Here is a 17045-nt window from a genome sequence, read left to right on the forward strand (position 1 = left end):
TGCCACAGTGGCCAGAGGAGGCCAGGGCCATTCTCATCCGTGCTGGATACCGCCAACTCTCTGGGCAGAACGGTTTCTATATCAGTAGTCTTGAGGCGCTACACCTGGTTGAGGACATCTGGTTTCTCTGGGGATGTCCAATACACCTTACTGGACATGCCCTTTAATGCTTTTCGCCTTTTCGGTGACAAGGCGGAATCGGCGTTCCACTGCTTCAAGGATTCTAGGGCTACGGTGAGATCCTATGGCTTCGCGGCAACCTCTCGCCCTACGCAGTCTGCTTTTAGCCTCTTTCGTGGCTAGGGAAGGGGTGCCCCACTACCTTCAACCCAGTCTAGTCACTGAGTCACGCAAACTGCCCAGCATGTGCGTGGCCGCGGAAGTGGGAGCCAGCCACACAGGTCTGGGGGCCAGCGGGCAGGCCAGTCTACCCATAACCCCCCTGCAACAGCCTCAAAGCCCTCCTATTCTGACCTTACAGGGCCACCAGTGGCCGGCGGGCAGCAGGATTCATCATCACCTTCCCACTGGCAAAATCTCACGTTGGACTGGTGGGTTTTGAACTCCCTCTATGCCGCCATCCTTCCATCGCATGTTGGAGGATCACTTGGCCCTTCTCTGGCAGGAAGTTGCAGCTCTCTTGGCCAAGGGAGCTATTGAAAGGGTCCCTGTGCCAGAAGTAGGTTGAGGTTGCTACTCCCACTACTTTCTGGTACCCAAGAAAGACAAAGGCCTGCGTCTTATCTTAGACCTCAGGGTCCTTAACCGCTTCCTCCGGAATAAAAAGTTCAAAATGCTCACGTTGGCTCAGGTCCGGTCTGCCCTCGACCCCGGAGACTGGATGGTAGTGTTGGACTTGCAGGGCGCATACTTCCATTTCCCCATCCTGCCAGCCCACAGGCGTTACCTACTGTTCACTGTAGGCCAGGAGCATTTTCAGTTTGCCATGCTCCCCTTTGGCCTTACCAGCGCCCCTCGGGTGTTCACGAAAGTGATGGTGGTGGTTGCAGCTCATTTGCGCAGATCAGGGGTTCCAGTCATCCCCTAGGTCGATGACTGGCTGTTGAAGGCGGGATCACCCCGGGCTGCCGTCTCCCACCTCCAGACTACGGCAGACCTCATATACTCACTGGGGTTCACTATCAACGAGCCAAAGTCATACCTGACTCCCTTTCAGCACCTCCTTTTCATCGGAGCAGTTCTGGATACAGCGCAGTTTCGGGCTTATCCTCCCGAGCAGTGAGTCTGGGATATTTGGCTATGATACAGATGTTTTCAGCCTCTATCTCGGATTTCGGAGAGAATGACCCTGAGGCTGCAGGGCCTCATGGCTTCCTGCATCCTGCTGGTGGACCATGCAAGATGGCATATGCAGGCACAGCAGTGGGACCTGAAGTTCCAGTGGGTGCAGCATCAGGGGAATCTTTCCGACCAAGTCCAGATCTGGGAGGGGACTGCGCATCAACTGCAGTGGTGGCTAACAAACCAAGCTTTGGTCAGAGGCAGATCACTCTCCCTTCCCCAGCCAGACCTCACATTGGTGACAGGTGCCTCACACCTGGGGTGGGGTGGCCATCTTGGAGAGGTGGAGATCGGAAGCGTCTGGCTCCATATCACCCTGCTGGCGCTCCGAGCGATTCAACTGGCACTGAAGGCATTCCTTCCCTCTCTCAAAGGGAAGGTGGTGCTGGTGTTCACAGACAACACCACCGCCATGTGGTACTGCAACAAGCAGGGCGGGTTGGGGTGATGGACCCTATGTCTAGAGGCTCTTTGTCTCTGAAATCAGTGCATATCCCAGGCAGGCTCTCTTAATGCCAGGTCGGACAAACTTATCCGCCGGTGCCTGGTGGATCATGATTGGTGTCTTCACTCGGAGGTGGTACAAGGTCTCTTTCAACTGTGGAGAGAGCCGTGGTTGGATCTGTTCGCCACCGAAGAAAACGCACCATGTCGGCAATTCTGCGCTTTGGAATTTCCAAGGCGGCACTCGCTTGGCGACTCTATTCGTTGCAAGTGGAACTGCGGCCTCCTGTACCCCTTTCCACCTGTACCACTTCTGCCCAGAGTGCTGAAGAAGATCAAGCGCTACCGTGCCCAAGAGCTCTTGATTATGGCCATCGATCCTCCGATCAGACTGCCTCTTCGGGAGGATCTTCTGTCGCAGCAGCAGGGGAGGGTCCTCCACCTGAACTTGTCAAGTCTCCCCCTCCTTGCGTGGAGATTGAGCGGCAACAGTTGACAGCTTTTGACCTTCCTCCGGAAGTCTGTAAGGACAACTTAGCAGCCAGGCGTCTCTCCACTAAGACAGTATACGCCTGCAGATGGAACAAGTTTGTGGCATGGTGCACAGCAAAGGCTGTGGATCAACTTTCTGTCCCTCTTTTCTTCGGCCCAGCAGGGCTCTGCCTTGGGCACTCTTAAAGGCTACCTTTTGGCCATATCTGCCTTTCTTCGCCTTCCTGATCAGCCTTCTCTTTTCCAGTCCCCTTTTGTAAAAAGATTCCTACGGTCATTACTCACCTCTTTCCTCCTTCTCCATTCATAATGCCCCAGTGGATCTTGAACCTGGTCTTAACATATGTTATGTGCGCTCACTTCGAGCCTCTTCACAACTGACCTCTCAGGCTCCTCACTCTGAAGACAACTTTCCTTGTTGCCATCACCTCTGCTTGCAGAGTGAGTGAGCTTCTGACTTTGTCCTCCAAACCTCCTTTTCTTGCTTTTCATCCGGACAAAGTAGTCCTTCACACAAGGCCCTCTTTTCTTCCCAGAGTGGTAACCTCTTTCCATTTAGGACATACCATCTCTTTGCCCACCTTCTTCCCACCTCCGCACCCTACCAAGGGAGAGGAGAGACTCCACCGTCTGGACCCAAAACGTGCTCCGTCTTTCTATCTTGACCTCTCAAAAGATTTGTGGGTGGGCGATCAACTCTTTGTTGGATATGTGGGGGCCAAGAAAGGTCGGTCTGTGCAAAAACGCACCATCTCTTGATCGGTTGTCCTATGCATTAAAATCTGCTAATCCTTGGCAAAGAAGAAAGCCCCAGTGGGACTGCATGCCACTGGGGCTTGGGTGACACTGCTAATACTGCTTTGGGGTGTGGAGTGCCACTCCTTGACATCTGTCAGGTGGCCACGTGAGCATCTGTGCAAACGTTCACCAAATATTATTGCCTGGACGGCCAAGTCCGAACAGACGGCTACTTTGACCGTTCTGTTCACCAGGACTTTCTGGTATGAACTTGGTTCGCAGACCCACCTCCAGGGTTGGCATTGTTGGGGTATCTATTCTAAAGGTAAGGAATCTATAACTACAGTCTCTTTCAAATGAAGTTGCAGTGAGGATCTTCTGTCGCAGCACTGCATTCGGTAACAATATATCTGTAAGAGACGTATGTTAGTTATAGATTCTTTACCACCCCACCCAACCTCCCCGTTCTTCAAACTGACTTCTAGGAATAGGTACACCCTTCCAGGGCCCAAGCTATGGGCACCAGTGGTCAGTGTCTTGCATGGCTCTGCGCTTCTGGCGTGGAAAGTCGTGTCGGAATTGACGTCAGCGCAAAGGTGCGGCGGCTAATTAGACACCGCAACGTCATTGCAACGACAGACGCGGACTCCACCGATGCCACCTACCGACGCGCAGGTGTACTGCTAAAGAAAAAATCTCCGGATCCAGTCTGACACCTGGGGGTAATTCTAAAGGTAAGGAATCGATAACTACATATGTCTCTTACAGATACATTGTTACCTTTGGTAACAAACTTGTTCTTCAGTAAGATAGTTCAGTAGGCTTATAGCTGGCACACAACTTGATTGACTCTTGCTGCCTCAGCCTTTCATCCTCCCATAGCCAAAACTTTGTGTACCACTACCTTTGTTATTCATAACACCCATTATATAAATTATTGTTCGGTTTCTGGTGAATGCTATTTGAAGGGGTCAACATGACTAAGTGTCCCAGGGGTTTTGGTGTAAACAAAAGGTTCAAAAGGATCACTTCAAAGAAACCAAGCTCACCCTGATGGACCTACCAACACTTCAGCCTTTTAAACAAGTTTATTTATTGCATCTTTAAGCAACACATCAAAGGTACATGCATGTAATGATAAACACTCACCTGCTACAAAAACAATTATCAAGACGGTTGCCTAGAATGGGCTTCAAACGTGGGTATCTGGGGGCGGAAGAAGGGAACAGCAGGCAGGTACAGCAGTTTGGATAGAGCGGGGGTAAGTGAAATAGTGTGTTGCGTTGCGAGGAAGGAATGGGCACAGCATGCGCAAAGAGTGGGAATAGCTAGGAGGAGGAGTGGGCTCACATGGTACATAGTGTGAGTCAAGGACTTGTGACAGGAGATTCTGGAGAGGATGCCGAGTGTGAATCTGTCAATTTTAGAGTATTGCTTTTCCAGACTGGGACCATCAGTACAATCCACTGGCATCCTATTAATTCAGCACTACCGCCTCAGATATTGACCAGCGAATGCAGCTGGTCCTCCACTCACCGGGGGTTTGGAGGATTGGGCAGTTTCCAGCGTACTGTAAGCCTTTTTTGGCTAATGAAAGTGCCAGGTCTAAAAAGCGTGGGGCAATTGGGCGTTTGCATTGCTTATAACAGGCCTAAGGTGCCAACCTCACTACCTGAAATGCCAGTAAACCCCCTAAGTTGCTCCAACAAGGAGTGAATAGCCAACTAGTAGGACCCTAGCTGTGGACATTCCCAGAGCACGTGCCTTAGGTCAACCCCAGGGGCACTACATATGATACACGCTTCTGAGGCATCTGGGAAGATACAGATATGCCCTGTGGAGTATATAAATTTGAATGAGTTTAAAGCGGGTGTTACAGGAAACTCTTCGCAGATACGCCAAGGCCCTCTCCTACTCTGTCATGAAGAGGTCTACCAAACTCAGCCTCCCAGACTTCCCACAGGGGTTGCAAGGGCAGCTATGTATGGGTGCTTAGTGCTTTTGTTAGCCATTTGATCAGCCTGTTGTGTGCAGCATCTGGATGAGTTGGTGTGTGACAGGCTCCAGGCCCTGCGCGGCCCACACATCCACCATCGCCCCCCTCCAAAAGACATACAGAAGGAACTGACCCTCAGGGGAGTGCTTATTGGTTGGTCAGAGTCTCAAAAGCTGTTAAGTGCCCATCTAAATTCAGGTCCCCATTCAAATAAGACCTGCCTCCTCCCACTGCTGCCCATCAGTAAGTTGACCCCTCCGGATTGGGAATCCAAGTAATTGAATCGCAGGCGAATAAGGGAGGATATGTCGGTTAAGATCAAGTGCCCAAGTAAAGCACAGCAGGGCCACCCTCAGCAGGAGGGGCAAGCCCAGGGAGGGGGGAGCACTAGAGTTTATAAGACAGAGAAGGGCTCTGCTTGCGAGGGGAGGGCTGGTTGGCTTTATGTTGTCCAGAAATCTGCCTACCAGTCAAAAGGTGAGCCACTGCAGTTGGGCCGGCAGGTAGTAATATTGAAAGTTAAGTGCCCCCAAGCCCTGTTGCTCCAAAAGAAGCTGGAGCTTGGCCAAGGCCACTTGTCTGCAAGAGTTATGCCAGCACAGGTGTCCTAGGAGGACATAAATGTCCTGAGACAACGATCTGAGGAGGAAGATAGGAAGGTTTGTGAAGTAATGTAGCAAGCAAGGGATAATCCCCATCTAGGAAATGGCCACTCGTCCTGCCACTGACAGTGGGAGGGACATCCAGAAAGGGATTTGAGACCGAATGGAGACGACCACTGCATTGCCCTTGAGCAGGTCAGGGTCCGCGTGGTAGACTCATGCCCCCAAGTACGGAACTGAGGTGGGCTCCAACCGAAAAGGCCTTCCTAGTGCACCCTGGTAGATCTTGCAGAAATCGTCTGCGAGTCTGTCAGTCCTAGGTGACTTTCTGGACGACAGGGCCACAATCGCTGCTTGCACCTCCTGGACAGTAAGTGGAGTACCGAGGCCACCCCTCTCCTCTGGGTGAGTCGGGGAAGGTGTGCAGATTTCAGAAAATCGGTGAGAGCCTGACAGGGGCAATCTGATGCAGGACCATAGAGAGCAGCTTAATAAGCAGTAAAAGCATCATGCATCTCCTGCTGTGAATAAAGTAGCCCCCTTCTGGGGCCTGGATTTCAGTGACAGACAGCTGTCTCTCATCCCCACTAGCCATACGAGCTAGTAGTCTGCTCTATCTGTCTCCCTCCGTCTTAGCAGAGTATGCGGTGTAGTCCAAGCATCAGAGGTGTTACAAAAGTCGCACCTCCATCTCCCTGAGGGGAACCAAGGCGGGCAGAAGATCAGGAGCAGAGATCATGCGCTTCTCTGTGTCAATGTACTCTTGCTCAGCCGCTTCTAAATCCCAAAGGATAACCGGTGTGAGTCCCACCATCGTCTGTATACTCTTCCCTTGAATTATCACCTTGAAGGCCTCCCACTCCACAGCCAAAGAGGAACCATGCCTTCATTATGATCATAGAAGTCTTGGATCTTGAAAGCTGGCACGTGGGTATCGGAGAAAGCAGTCTACCCCACCATAGGCCCAACAGCAAAAGGTTGTGATCGGAGAGCTCCCTAGCAAAATAACCCAGTGATGTAATATGGGGCAGAGAGAATGGGAGTAAACTATTCTGTTTAGACATGCGTACACCCTATGTGCTGGAGAGCAGAAGGAGTAGAGCCGAATGCTTGGGTTGCTGTGCCTCTAAACATCCTCCAATGCCTATTGTTGTAACTTCGAGAGTGGTGGATGAGAGTAGTCCAGTGTAGGATCCAGAACGCCATTCAAGTCACCCCCAATAACCAAGGAATATGTGCCCATTTAGCCCGGGTAAGCAAAAGTTGATTTAGGAATACGGGTTGGTCACTGTTAGGTGCATAGATGCAACCAATCAGGATATGATTGCCATTAAGGAGCGGTTCCAGGAGCGCATACTTGCCACAAGGGTCCTTCTTCTAACACTGGACCTTAAAAGGGGTTCCCACCCTCACCTAGTTAAGAGCTCCCATCGTATAGGCTGAGAAATTAGTAGTATAGACCTGCCCACTCTACCTTTTCTGTAGCTAAACTCCCTCTCCCCAGGTAATATGTGACTTTTGCATTAGTGCTATATGTTTGCCCTTCCATTTTAGAAAGGAATGGACCCGATAACGTTTGGCAGGGGTATGTAAACCAAGAATGTTCCAGGAAAATACATTATATGTCTGGGGTGGTTGCAGGGATTCTGCACAAATAAAGAACTATGTGCAGGAATATGGGATCTTGGTGTATAGAGACTGAGTCTTCCTACCACCTTAGTACCCATGAGCCCAGGACCAACTAGTTTTAGTGTCTCACTTGCTCTCCTACTCACTCACAGAGAAACAAATGATTAGACACCACAGAACACAACACTCCTGGATCGCTCAGGAATCACGGTAACAAGACACACCCTTTTGCTCACACTCTTGTACTTGTCCACAATAAGATCGGACAGAGACACGACACAGTTTAAAATATTTATTTTAACTAACAAGACCCAACATGCAGTATTTGTGCCTCAACAAGCAGGAAAATGCATAATACAAATACAGTCAGCATAGCAGCTAGTCCACATATCATGAAGGGAGATGGCATCATAAAAAGAAAATGGAGAAGAGACTACAGTGCCTAACCTCCCTCTCCTTGCTAAGAAGAAGTATTATAATAGAAGATCTCTGTGCTTTGTCAGCAGACCCCATACCTTAGCCTATAGATGGTAGTTCTACATCATAGGTGCTGTTTTGCTCTTCTGCCTGGAGAGGCCCCTCTCTCCAAGTGTGTGTTACCTATTTGTGGATCCCACTAAAAAAGAAAGTACGTTGTCCAAACAACAGCTGCATGGGTATGTTTTGGCTAAGGCCTGGTCAGAACAAAATAACAAGGGGCATTGTTGTTCGACCTTGCACATAATGTTCAGTCAAAATCCCAGGAACAAGCAGAGAGTGAACACAGCAATGAGTTCTCATGTGAAAGCAGCCATAAAAAATATTGCAAAAATAAAAATGTGTAGTAATGTGCGCAAAGCAGCAGGCAAGCTGCAACGTGCTAATGCTAACTTAGTGAAAACAACAATATCCCTATGGGTCACGTGGCAGGATGTCATGGGACTCAACTGCAGGATGCTCCCACCACGTCCCACGAGTAGCCAAGGAATGGGTAGGGGAAAGGGGTGCAAGGGGGTAGTGAGGGGCCCCAACAGCAGAAAAGCAATGTAAACAGCCATCTGAAGACAACCAAACAAAATACATAAGCTGAACAGAATGTAACCTAGGATAGAAATACTGTGGGCAGCACTGCAATGCCCTGCCGTCTAAACAAACAACTAGTCAGTCCTATACGAACGACGGGACAAGGGTGTTAATGTCTTACTCCATCTGGGAGCCAGATCCTCCAAGAAAACTAATAAAATGGCTAAGGCAGCCCAGGCTGCGTGCGAGAAGGCATCCGGCCTAAGTCAGTCCACTGACGCGCACAGTAAGATATAAGCTGTGATGGGGGTGTCGGGGGGCGACTCTGGGCTCGAAAAGAACATCGGCTGTCTGAAGGGCCACCTGAGGGGCGAGCCAGAATTAGACATGGTAAAGGCCAGAGAGCCTCCTACTTCTGCTACGGTGGAGGACGAGTCAGATAGAACCACCGGTACCTCTTGAAAGGGCACTGCCACCTCCAAAGCTGAAAATCGCCCATCTTGGGCTTCTTCTGGGGAGATCGGGATCAGGGGACGACCATGTGAGCTGCGCTCATAGCAACGGCGCCACTCATTTCACCATCTGGGCAGTACACACTGATGCGCCAGAGTCACCGAGTTAGGCATCATGGCCTCCAGCCAGTACCACACCGGAGTCCATTCCGTAAAGAGGAACGAGTCAGCGTCTCAGATCACTTTCAGTTTGGCTGGAAAGAGCAAAGCATATTTCAGGCCCATGACTCTCAGTGTACTTTTGACTATCAAGGAGGTGGTGCGCTGACACTGGACCGTCAATTTAAAATCTGGGGGAAAAGAGGAGACAATGGTGTAATAATCCAAGTCAGGTTAAGTTTTAACAGATTTATTTGACAGCACAGCAAGGCCAAGTCCTCATGTGGTGAGATGTCCACGTCAAGGGACCCACCTACCCCACCACTGGCACTTTCCTGTGGAGCAGGGCACTATGAGCAGGCCCAGGATAACCAGACTAGAAAGCAGAAAAAAGAATAACCCCCACCAATGTAAGGCAAGGTCTTGGTTCTAATAGTGAAAGTGTTCACAAGGGCCCCGCTCTCTGCTGCAGAGATCTGCGCCACAGAGATGAAGCACAGAGGATGGGGAGACGTCACAAATGTGGCAGAGGCCTGTCAGATTTCCGCCGAGGCCAGCAACGCAGCAGTCTCCCAGCTCAGCCAGACGTTCTCGTGCCTCACACATAGGGCTCCCTGTCCTGCCGTATCTTGCCTCTACCTATTGGATTCCCTGGACCCCAAATGCCACACGTCAAGCGTGGGCCCTTCGATGTAGCCATAAGGGACAGTTGCAGCTGCTGCCTGGAAGGTGAAGTGTGGCAGGTAGGGAGGGAAAAGATGGGGGGGGGAGGGTGAACACTACAACAATAACAAACGTCTTACTTCCCGGCTGGCCGACTGACCAGCCACCGCCGCCTCTCCTGCATCCTCGTCCTGGCTTCTTGTAAAACAAGCATTTACAAAGCAATGGTCTCTGCATTATTAAAGGTAGAGCTATTGGCATTGCTCATGACATTTTTCTTCATTTCTTTTTTTAAAACATAAATAAATGGTATTGTCATTTACAATGGCAATAGGTGAGCATTAGAGAGTAGTAGAGAGTATTCACAGAGCCACACACACAGACAGAGCTCCACACACACACAGAGCCACCCACACACACACAGAGAGCCACCCACACACACACAGCCACCCCCACACACACACAGCCACCCCCACACACACACAGCCACCCACACACAGAGAGCCACCCACACACACACAGCCACCCACCCACACACAGCCACCCACCCACACACAGAGCCACCCACCCACACACAGAGCTACCCACCCACACACAGAGCCACCCACCCACACACAGAGTCACACGCACACTTAAACACCTCTAACTAACACAAAGCCTTTCCACTTAGTATACATTAGCACGGACAGTGCACAGCCACAAACTGTCTCATCCTGCAGTAGATCAATGATACATGCCGCATCTGGAGCACCTTTCCATTCAACATGCAGGCACGCAGAATGCAACTGGGGAATTTCAAGTGCAGCAAAGCATTGTACTGTACAGTACTAACGTATCGTGCATGTTGAGTACTACAACATACCCATTCCAGACATCATCTGGCTACTGTATGCACCACCAGTGCCCCCTGCTGTAGAATTCAGGAACACTGTCACCAATGAATAACGTGCACTGCACTAGAGACGACCCCATAGTCACAAGTGTGCACTATTCCGCACAAGCTTTCTCATGTCAGGTGAGCCCTGCCCCCCCGCACATACACACATACACGTCGTGCAGGCACCAACAGCAGCATGTCAGTGACGTGCGTGCAGAGTGCCTGAAGCAGTAAGAAAACCCTAGTGACAGGAGTGCACTGCATAAGAGACAACCTCTGTTACGGGTTCACAGCACCAGCACATAAGTGACAGGAGAGCACTGCAATATAAGCAGCACCCAGCTTACAGGCGTGCACGAGACACTGCACTAAAAATAATCCCCCCTCCCCCAGTGTCAGTCGTGATCTTCACTAGAGGCAAGCCTCGAGCACGAGCATGCACTGCACGATAAAAGATCATCATTGACAGTCGAGCACTATATCCGAGATAATCCACCCCGCCCCCAGTGGTTGTCCTGCACAGCACCAGAGACAGCACCTCACTGTACCACAGCCAAATCAACTCTTGCCCCCAAGTGACTGAAGTGCACTGCACTATAGATACCCCCACAGTCATAGGATTGCACTCTACCATACAAGCCTCCCCGTGTCAGGCGAGCCCTGCATCAGCGACAACAGAAGCAAAAGGGCAGTGGCAGACGGTCAGAGCCCCCCGTGGTTGTCGTTCACTCACCAGACACAGAACCTCAGTGACTGCACTGCACAGCGCCAAGAAGCCCTTTTACATTACAATTGCCCTTTATTTTTATTTTTATTAAAGACCCTTCACCTGTATCTCCACTAATTTTGGGGTATTCTGACCCCACCCTGTAAAGGAATTTATCCCTGAAATTACTTGACAAATAAAGTGTGAGTGGCGGTATGAAAGCTGGTGTTTGTGTTCCGTGGCTGTCTTGTCTTGCAGAGGGCCTGCGCGCTTCCGCTTGACATAGCAGGGGCGAGGGCATTGTGGCTTTGTGGCTAGGAGGACATGGGGCAGTGCAGTCCATTTGAATTTTTTATTTTTTTTGGTTATTTATAGAGCGCACATTCACTGAGCAGTTTCTTGGCGCTATAGGATTTCAGTGCAGAGGGAAGCATCGGGGACTAAGGGCTGAAAGCCTGATGGAACAGAAAGGTCTTAAGAGCCTTACGAAACTCCAAGTAGGAGGGGGAGGATCTGAGAAGGAGTGGCAGGGAGTTCCAGAAAGTAGGTGCGAGTACCGAGAATTTCTGGCCGCCGGATCGTTTTTTCTTGAACCGGAGGATGACTAGCAGGGACTTGGCAGAGGAACGTAGGTCTCTGGCAGGGCAGTAGTTGATGACGGCGGAGTTAATAAACGCTGGGGCAGTGCCCGCCCGGGCCTGAAAGGTGAGGCAGCCAAGTTTAAAAAGGGCTCTTTGTTTAATCGGTAGCCAATGAAGGGCAATGAGCAGGGGGGAGGAGTGATGGTATTTCGGTAGGCCATGCACCAGACGAGCTGCCTGGTTCTGCACCGTCTGAAGACGTTGAAACTCGTTTATTGTGTGACCGAGCGCCCCCTGCAGTTGTCTGGAGCATAACGGCGAGGGGAGGGTAGAATGTGGTGAGACACGGGACTGATGCAGGTGTGATATTCATACCGGTTACAAGCAATCGCAATGAGCTATAAATTCGAGTGTTCTGTGGTCTAGGGGGGACCTTCCTGGAGATGGAGCACAAGGCATGAAGTACCCTGAGTCTCTGTTTAAGACGTCGGGCGCTACATCCGTCAGGTAACAATCTGGCTGAAACCAGACATTTTCAAGCACGCTGTTCTGCAAACAGTTCGCAACTCTGCTCTGTTCTTTTTTTTTTTTACTCTTTTCACGTCTGTGTGGATTTGGTGTGTTTGAGGTGGGGGCGGTACTCTGGGGAATAAAAAGGTGAATTTTGCAATCCGGCAATAGCATTGCAAAGGGCAAGTGAAAACATCGCAGGAAGCTCCAGGGTGCGACCGTACGGGGGACAGCCACTTACCGGCTCCGGAAAGCTGCCGATCGGTTCCAGGCGCCTCTGGTCCCCGCACCGCGTTGTGGAGCCCCCCCTTTCAAAGGGGCTCCACTTTCAGTGCGCCTGGGCTGGCTTCTCTCGTGGGCTGCGGGGCTCTCTTCCCAACACGGGCGCCTCGCGGCCGGACTCCTCTTTCTCCTTCCGGGTCCCAGGCGGCGCAGCCTCACCTCGGGGAAGCTCCCCCTGGCTTGAGGTGCCGGCTGCCTGGGCAGCCAATACCTGCGCGGCCCTTCAGACGAGGCTCCAGGGCCTTAAAACCAATCACAGCATGGCCCGGGGGCGCGCTGGCCAATGGTGGCGCAGCCCTCTCGAGGAGGCCCCGGGCGGCGGCGGTGAGACGAAGGGGGCACAGATGAGGGGTAGGCTCCCTCGATATTAATAATAAAGTAGCGGCAAGGTCCCCGGCGGGGTAGGCACCTGCCAGGGGACTCCTAACAGCCGAATCAAGGGAATCAATAACGCGGGCGAAATGCAGGGTGGGCACGGGGGCAGGGGCAGTGTTTTTACTCGCTAAATGGCGGCCGCAACTCCGAAAATTTCGGATTCGGGGGTGTGTTTTTGGCGTTTTGAGTGATGGGTGACGTCACAGGGCTAAAGAACGCAAAAAAACACGCCCCCGAATTTGAAAGAGACTGGGCTTTATTGGAGTGACTCCCTTCTCCTCCAATGGCTGGCCTCCGTTTAGGAAGCCAGCCAATGGAGGAGAATGGAGGAGAGAGGCGGGTTTATGCCCCCTAACTCCAAAACATTAATTCTTCGGGAATCCGCCCTCTCACTGCTTCGCAGTGAGAGCGACGGTCCCTCAACCTAAAAAACAGAAAGCAGGAGGGCTCCCAGGCTCCCCGCAGTCAATCACAACACTGCAATGATATGGCGCTCAGCCAGGGGCTGTAGGGGTGAACATGTTCTCCATGCAGGCTGTAATGCAGCTTCCATGGAGAAGGGGGAAAGTGCTCGTGACTGGTTTGGGCAGCCCGAGAGGGCAGACCAAACACTCATTGCGCACTTAGGAGAGTTGTACCATTCGTCCCTTGTTCTTCAGCCCCGCCCCCTCACTCAAGCTTCCGCAGCAGGTGGAAAAAATAAAATGATAATAACATTAGTTATTATCCTTTTAATTTTTCCTTTCTTTTGCTGCTCCGAGGCAGTGGGGCGACGCTCCTCCGCCTTAGCAGAGGTACTGCCGCTGCTCAAAGGTATGTTGCTTCATCACCATATTCGCAAGTGTAAGGAAGGAATTTTGTTCATATTTTGTGGCTGTAGTTTGATAATATTGATGTGTTTTGTTGTACACATGCACCTAGTTGTTAAGCGTCTGAAAGTTGGCGGAGTCATTCTATAGCCATATTTATACTTGTTTATACTATCTATTGTTATTTTTAATTACCTATTTGAAGTGGCTGAGACCCTGACAATTGTTTTAGATTCTGTGATATCGTCAAATCCCAGTCACTTTTTAAAGTCTGCTTTCCTTTCTTATATGCTACCACTTTTAATTTTTTTATGTTTTGCTCTACGTCCATTGTAAATTGCATAGTTATTGTAGTCATTTTTATTTAAGGTCAATAAGCTGAATTGACTTACTTTTAATGATAATACAGTTGCCCTGTGCCAAGCCTTATACAGTACAATTATCTCTATGATCCGTTGTGTTTATATGTATTGCACATTTTTTTTATAGTGTCATTAATCTTTTTAGATAACATTTTTGTATTTATCGGAAATCTGGTGGAACTGGTCTTCATAGGACACATTAACTTTTCTAAAGCAAAATGTCACATTATTTTTTTAAAAAATCAGGCATTCTTCAGAGGAAGATGAATTTCAGATCCTCAAACAAAGCATTGTCTGTTCTCATGGGAAGGAGAAAACTCCTTAGGGAATGGACCAAATTATGTAATTTCCTTCCCAGAACTCTACCTTGATTTTTTTTTCTACAATTTTAAAGCAATCTGACAACACACACTATACTAATCTTATCGATGATTGCCTCACATTTACTCCTCCAGTTTTAGGCAAAGGGCGCTACAGAGCTTAGAATCGCATTATATACAGTATGTTATAGAATTGTCATCATCTCCCATTTTTTGACCTTGGTAAAACATGCCCCGGAATGGTAACTATCGACCATTTTAACTAACCTTAATTGACTAAAAAAATATCTTTAATTGTTTAGAATGCTTTTACTTTTCTTCCAAAGTCATGTTTAAAGTGGCACTCCATATAGAAATGCAAAGGGTTAATTTGCAGTACCATATCATCGAAAAGAGGGTATTTTGCAATGTAAATGCACCTACCTACACCATCGACATAAAGAGATGGGAGATACGGTGAGGGATGGGATAGTTCACCTTTTCTTAAGTACATTCTCGGACTTATCTTCTTTGATAGAGGTCACCCGAAACGGTCCTTTGTCCTACCAACTTGATCTCCTTTGTGTCTTGTTGGATGCTTGATATTTGCTGAGGTTGGTTTCTAGGAAGCTTCACCGTCTGCGCTGGGATGGGTCTCTTGTGGAGGTCTTTGGTCAAGTAAATATGTGCTTGTTTATACAAGTCCTTTCTTAAAATGCCTTGCTGCTTTAGTTCTGTTTCTTATTTCAAATGTTTTGAAACCCATTGGTATTAGCAAAATAAAAGATACCCGTTGTATGTTGAATCTGTCCTGATTCAGGAGAGGATTTTTACTCCAATTGTGAATTTATAATAGAAGCAATCAATGCAAGATGTTAATACAATTTAGAAGCATTGCATTTCATGTTGTATGACGTGAAATGGTACCAGTCCTGTTTCCCTTGCCTTTTAGATGTGTGGGTGTTTTTCCTAGTGTAATTGCTCAACACTGTAATACTAGAATACAAAAATAAACAAGATTGGATAAACTACTCACATGTGACCAGGAACAATTTTGAGATGTTTTCAAATACCTCAGACACATGGAACTCTCTTTGAGCTGAATGGAGCTCGCCTGTCACTTTATGATCCCTGTTCATACACTAGTAGTGCACTCTTTTAATGGTGTTCCTTTCTCTTTGGTTTAGTGGGTAGAGCAGACCAGCTCAGGACTGTCACAGAAGAAGGACATTTCCTCTGCAGTGGTGGATGCTTCCAACCAGGAGCGGGTACGACTGCGGCTGCAGGATCGGGAGCTTCAGGAGCTAGCAGATGATGGCATGTGCTTGAGCATGCACCAGCCATGGGCATCTTTGCTTGTTGCAGGCATTAAAAGGTAAATGTGAGGGTGATGGCCTAGAGTAAACTGCTGTGTTCGTGACATGCTGTATTATGTGTTTAAGTTCAGTTTACTCAAGAACTCGAATTAGTGTAGGAGTTAATAGACTACAACCAATCAAACACACAGCTGCTCAGTTAACACAAGAGCATGCAATCAGAAGTAGGCAATGAACTTCCATAAAGATAAGCATTCAAACCTGATTTCAGTCTTTTTAATTCACAAATCCATTTATAACATAGTTCATAGTTGAAATAGAGAGTTTTACAAAACACACACATGCCTCGCGGCTAAGGGCAGGGCAGAAGGGCTTCTGGTGTTCGAAGCTGACTGTTCAGAGCTCCAAAATCAACGCTTTCCCATTTAAGTAATGTTGATTAGATTGTAAAGAATGAACCCACATATTCATTTAATTTATTTTAAAAGGTTATGTTTAATTGATAGCAATTTCTCCACTATAAACATTTCACATAGTATGAACAAAAGGAAATGCAAAAAAAATGATACATTGTTTGTTTTTTTGTTGCTGTTTTGTTTAAGTTGCCAGATCTACAATAGCTGGACATGTTTTTTGTTAAGTTCTTTGCATCAAATGAACTTGTTTTCATTGCTCTGAATGTTGTTTCCATCCTGTTTGTAGGAAGCAGTCATTCCCGGGAGTGTGGGGGCTGCCTAGCTGTGCGCATGCGCCGAACTTAGCAAATGAGAAAAAGCCTGGTGCAGGCGCAATTTACAAGTGTGGAGTGAGTGAGCCCCAGGCAGCATGACTCACTCACACAGGAGTTCATGCACTGCACCTGCATACTCAGCATGGTTTAAGGAAACTCGACCCACTCCCTCCCAGGCATCAAACACATATTTACCAAGAAACTCTGAGAAGAGCCTGCCTGCTGCACTGACGGCTGGTGGTGTGTGTGCCTGGTGGAAGCGTGCACTGACAGCTGGTGGTGTGTGTGTTTCGGTGAAAGCGTGCACTGATGGCTGGTGGTGTGTGTGCCTGGTGAAAGTGTGCATCGGCAGCGGATGGTGTGTTTGTGCCTGGTGAAAGCGTGCACTGACGGCTGGTGGTGTGTGCCTGGTGGAAGCATGCATCGACGGCTGGTAGTGTGTGACGGCTGGTAGTGTGTGTGCCTGGTGAAAGTGTGCACTGACGGCTGGTGGTGTGTGTGCCTGGTGGAAGCTAAAACTGACGGCTGGTGGTATGTGTGCCCGGTGAAAGCGTGTACTGACAGCTGGTGGTGTGTGTGCCCGGTGAAAGCGTGTACTGACGTCTGGTGGTGTGTGTGCTTGGTGGAAGCGTGCACTGAAGGCTGGTGGTGTGTGTGCCTGGTGGAAGTGTGCACTGACAGCTGGTGGTGTGTGTGCCTGGTGGAAGCATGCACTGACG

General features: G+C 49.2%; 1 protein-coding gene across 1 annotated transcript in view; it reads left to right on the forward strand.

The window, feature by feature from the left end:
- Positions 1-17045, forward strand: part of TRIP4 (thyroid hormone receptor interactor 4) — a 624053-nt gene that overhangs the window by 292827 nt on the left and 314181 nt on the right. Inside the window, exon 9 of the mRNA XM_078685000.1 lies at positions 15468-15655. Coding sequence (XP_078541126.1) covers positions 15468-15655 — 188 coding nt within the window. The remainder of the gene's footprint in view (positions 1-15467; positions 15656-17045) is intronic.

This window comes from Lissotriton helveticus, chromosome 3_2 (genome assembly GCF_964261635.1).
Source record: "Lissotriton helveticus chromosome 3_2, aLisHel1.1, whole genome shotgun sequence".
In the NCBI taxonomy this organism is placed as follows: Eukaryota; Metazoa; Chordata; class Amphibia; order Caudata; family Salamandridae; genus Lissotriton; species Lissotriton helveticus.